General features: G+C 51.0%; 1 protein-coding gene across 1 annotated transcript in view; it reads left to right on the forward strand.

Moving 5' to 3' along the window:
- LOC113940644 (rho GTPase-activating protein 39-like) overlaps nucleotides 1–2,640 on the forward strand; it is a 7,919-nt gene extending 5,279 nt beyond the window's left edge. The window contains exons 3-4 of the mRNA XM_027631792.1: nucleotides 578–1,139; nucleotides 2,390–2,640. Coding sequence (XP_027487593.1) covers nucleotides 578–1,139; nucleotides 2,390–2,640 — 813 coding nt within the window. The remainder of the gene's footprint in view (nucleotides 1–577; nucleotides 1,140–2,389) is intronic.
- The last annotated feature ends 1,561 nt before the right edge of the window (nucleotides 2,641–4,201 follow it).

Below are 4,201 nucleotides of genomic sequence, written 5' to 3' on the forward strand. Positions count from 1 at the left end.
GTTGGTTGATTGGTTGGTGGGTTGGCTGCTTGGTTGGTTGGTTGGTTAGTGGGTTGGTGGGTTGGCTGGTTGGTTAGTGGGTGGGTTGGTTCGTTGGTTGGTTGGTTGATAGGTTGGCTGGTTGGTTGATTGGTTGGTTGGTGGGTTGATGGGGTGGTGGGTTGACTGGTTGATTGGTTGATTGGTTGATTGGTTGGTTGATCAGTTGATTGTTTGATCAGTTGGTTGGTTGATTGGTTGGTTGATTGATTGGTTGGTTGTTCAGTTGATTGGTTGCTTGGTTGGTTGATTGCTCAGTTGGTTGATTGGTTGGTTGCTCAGTTGGTTACTCAGTTGGTTGATTGGTTGGTTGCTCAGTTGGTTGGTTGCTCAGTTGGTTGCTCAGTTGGTTGGTTGGTTGCTCAGTTGGTTGCTCAGTTGGTTGGTTGGTTGCTCAGTTGGTTGCTCAGTTGGTTGGTTGGTTGCTCAGTTGGTTGCTCAGTTGGCCACTCGGTTGCCCGGTCTCTCAGTGGCTCAGCCCCTTTACCATCCCCGCCCTTCCACCAGTAACGCTCCCTTGCGCGGTGTCGTCCCGCAGTCCGAGGACCTCGGCGCCTGCGCCCAGTTCGAGAGCAGCCGCCAGACCAGGAACATGATGCCGAGCGCCAGCTGCGTCTTCCCCACCTTCAACCTGCGCAAACCCTCCTCGGAGACGGACATTGAGAACTGGGCCTCCAAGCACTTCAACAAGCACACCCAAGGGCTCTTCCGCCGCAAGGTCTCCATCGCCAACATGTTGGCCTGGAGCAGCGAATCCATCAAGAAACCCATGATCATGACCAACGACCGCAACGTCAAGAAGGAGGCGTGCGAGATCTTCAAGCTCATCCAGATGTACATGGGCGACCGGCGGGCCAAGACGGACCAGCTCAACGTGGCCTTGGAGATCGCCACCAAGGGCTGGAGCGTGCAGGGGCTGCGAGACGAGCTCTACATCCAGCTGTGCCGGCAGACCACCGAGAACTTCCGTTACGAGAGCCTGGCCCGGGGCTGGGAGCTCATGGCCATTTGTTTGGCCTTTTTCCCCCCCACTCCCAAATTCCATTCCTACCTAGAAGGATACATTTACCGGCACATGGACCCGGTGAATGACACGAAAGGTAAGTGAGAAAACCACGGCCCGGCGGCGTCTGTGACCGCCCCGTCCTTGGAGGTGTCCAAGGTCGTGTTGGATGAGGTTTAGGAGCAACCTGGTCTAGTGGAAGGTGTCCCTGCCCGTGGCAGGGGTTGGAACAAGATGAGTTTTAAGGTCCTTTCCAACTCAACCCATTCCACGATTCCGCGACGTCCCAGCCCGGGTCTTTGTTCCACTTTGGTTCCTTTCCCATCCGTTGAGTTTCTCCTTGGAAAGGCGGGTGAGGAGCTCATCCAAGACCCGCCCCCAGCAGGGGTTTTCCCACCCTCCTCCTGCCGGGAAATCCGACGTGAGCTCCGACCGGGAATGAGCTCGGACGTCGTTGCCGCGGGATGGACGTCGCCTCCACCGGGGGTGTCCGTGAGCGAGTTCCTGAAACTTCTCCCATCCCCCGAGGAGATGTCCCACCCTTTCGAGGTCTCCAACTCATTTCCCACCGGATTCAACACCCGGAGCTCCCCCGGGAGAGGCTCCACCCCCCAACCCCTCCTGTCCAATCAGTGTCGCCCCGCTGGGTTTGGTCCCGATTTTTTTGTCGTTTTGAGTTTCGTGTTTTATTTTCAGGTGTTTCGTTGGTTTTGTGTCAAGTCATTGATTGGTTCCATCGTTACATTGATTTTAATTTGCATCTTCGTTTGCATAGAATTTGTTTGTATTTGCATTCCATTGTCGTTTCCCTTCGTTTTTTATTTTCGTTTTAGTTTTATTTTATTCTTTTAATTTTCAGCTTTCTTCAATTTTTTATTTTTAAATCTTTTCCGTATTTTTTTTTTTTAATTCGAACTCCCTTTCATTTTGGCATTTTTATTTTTCTTTATTTTCTTCTTAGTTTTTACTTTTAACTTCAATTCCCTTTTATTTCTAGATCCCTCATTGTAATTTCATTTAATTTTTATTTCGATTTCCTTGATTTTTTTATTTCCTGCCTTAATTTTAATTTATTTTTATAGTTTTAATTTTATTTAATTTAATTTTTTTACTTAATTTCATTTTCATTTTTTATTTTCATTTTTTATTTTTGTTTTTTTAGTTTCATTTTTTATTTTTGTTTTTTTACTTTCCTTATTTTTTATTTTCATTTCCATTTTATTTCTGTTCCCTTTATTTTTCTTCCATGATTTCCCTCCCCCTCCCCCCATTGTTCCCTCCCACCGAGTTCCTTTTCCAGCCTCACATTCCGTGTTCCCGGCCCCCCCTCCGTGTGTTTCTCCCCAGTGACGCGGCACATCCGTCACCTCCTGGAAAGGACCAATCAGAAGAAACCCAAATTGCGAAAGAAACCCAAGCCCCAAATCGAGGAGCACCATGGTAGGGACCCCCCAAAATCTGGGAGCACCCCAAAGCCGGGACCCCCCTGGATCAATCCTGGGAAACCCCAGAACGACCCTTCACCCCCCCAGATCAATCAGGATCCCCCGGATCCAGCTGGGATCACCCAAAAATCTGGGATAGCCCAAAGCCTGTGATCCCTCCAGTTTAGGGATCCCCTGGATCAATGTGGGATCCCCCTGGATCAATGTGGGATCCTCCAGATCAGTGTGGGATCTTCCAGATCAGTGTGGGATCCCCTGGATCAATACCAATCCCACGTATTAATATGGAACCCCCCAGATTAATCTGGAATACTCTGGTTCAATCTGGGTCCCCCTGGATCAATGTGGGATCCCCTGGATCAATGTGGGATCCCCTGGATCAATACTAACCCCCCCGGATTAGTACGGAACCCCCCAGATTAATCTGGGATCCCCTGGTTCGATCTGGGACCCTCTGGTTCAATGTGGGATCCCCTGGATAAATATGGGATCCCCTGGATCAATACCAATCCCCCCGGATCAATATGGAACCCCCCAGATTAATCTGGAATCTTCTGGTTCGATCCAGGTCCCCCTGGCTTAATGTGGGATCCCAAGGATCAATGTGGGATTCCCTGGATCAATACTAATCCCCCTGGATTAGTATAGAACCCCCCAGATTAATCTGGGATCCCCTGGTTCAATGTGGGATCCCCTGGCTCAATGTGGGATCCCCTGGATCAGTACCAATCCCTCTGGATCAATATGGAACCCCCGATATAATCTGGGATCCCCTGGTTCAATCCGGGATCCCCTGACTCAATGTGGGATGCCCTGGACCAATGTGGGATCCCCTGGATCAGTGTGGGATCCTCCAGATCAATGTGGGATCCCCTGGATCAATACTAACCCCCCCCGGATTAGTACGGAACCCCCCAGATTAATCTGGGATCCCCTGGCTCGATCTGGGACCCTCTGGCTCAATGTGGGATCCCCCTGGATCAATGTGGGATCCTCTGGATCAGTGTGGGATCCTCCAGATCAATGTGGGATCTCCTGGATCAATACCAACCCCCTCGGGTTAATACGGAACCCACCAGATTAATCTGGGATCCCCTGGTTCGATCCAGGTCCCCCTGGCTCAATGTGGGATCCCCCAGATCAATGCGGGATCCCCTGGATCAATACTAACCCCCCTGGATTAGTATGGAACCCCCCAGATTAATCTGGGACCACCTGGTTCAATCCAGGCACCCCTGGATCAATGTGGGATCCCCTGGATCAGTGTGGGATCCTCCAGATCAATGTGGGATCCCCTGGATCAATACCACCCTCACCCCCACCCCGATTAATACGGAACACCCCAGATTAATCTGCGACCACCTGGCTCGATCCAGGCCCCCCTGACTCAATGTGTGATCCCCTGGATCAATGTGGGATCCCCCGGATCAATGTGGGATCCCCCAGATCAATACTAACCCCCCCCCGGATTAGTACAGAACCCCCCAGATTAATCTGGGATTCCCTGGCTCGATCTGGGACCCTCTGGCTCAATGTGGGATCCCCCTGGATCAATGTGGGATCCCCTGGATCAATGTGGGATCCCCTGGATCAATACCAACCCCCTCGGGTTAATACGGAACCCCCCAGATTAATCTGGGATCCCCTGGTTCGATTCAGGTCCTCCTGGATCAATGTGGGATCCCCTGGATCAATGTAGGATCCCCTGGATCAA

This window comes from Corapipo altera, unplaced genomic scaffold (genome assembly GCF_003945725.1).
Source record: "Corapipo altera isolate COAL_440 unplaced genomic scaffold, ASM394572v1 61247, whole genome shotgun sequence".
NCBI classification, from domain to species: domain Eukaryota; kingdom Metazoa; phylum Chordata; class Aves; order Passeriformes; family Pipridae; genus Corapipo; species Corapipo altera.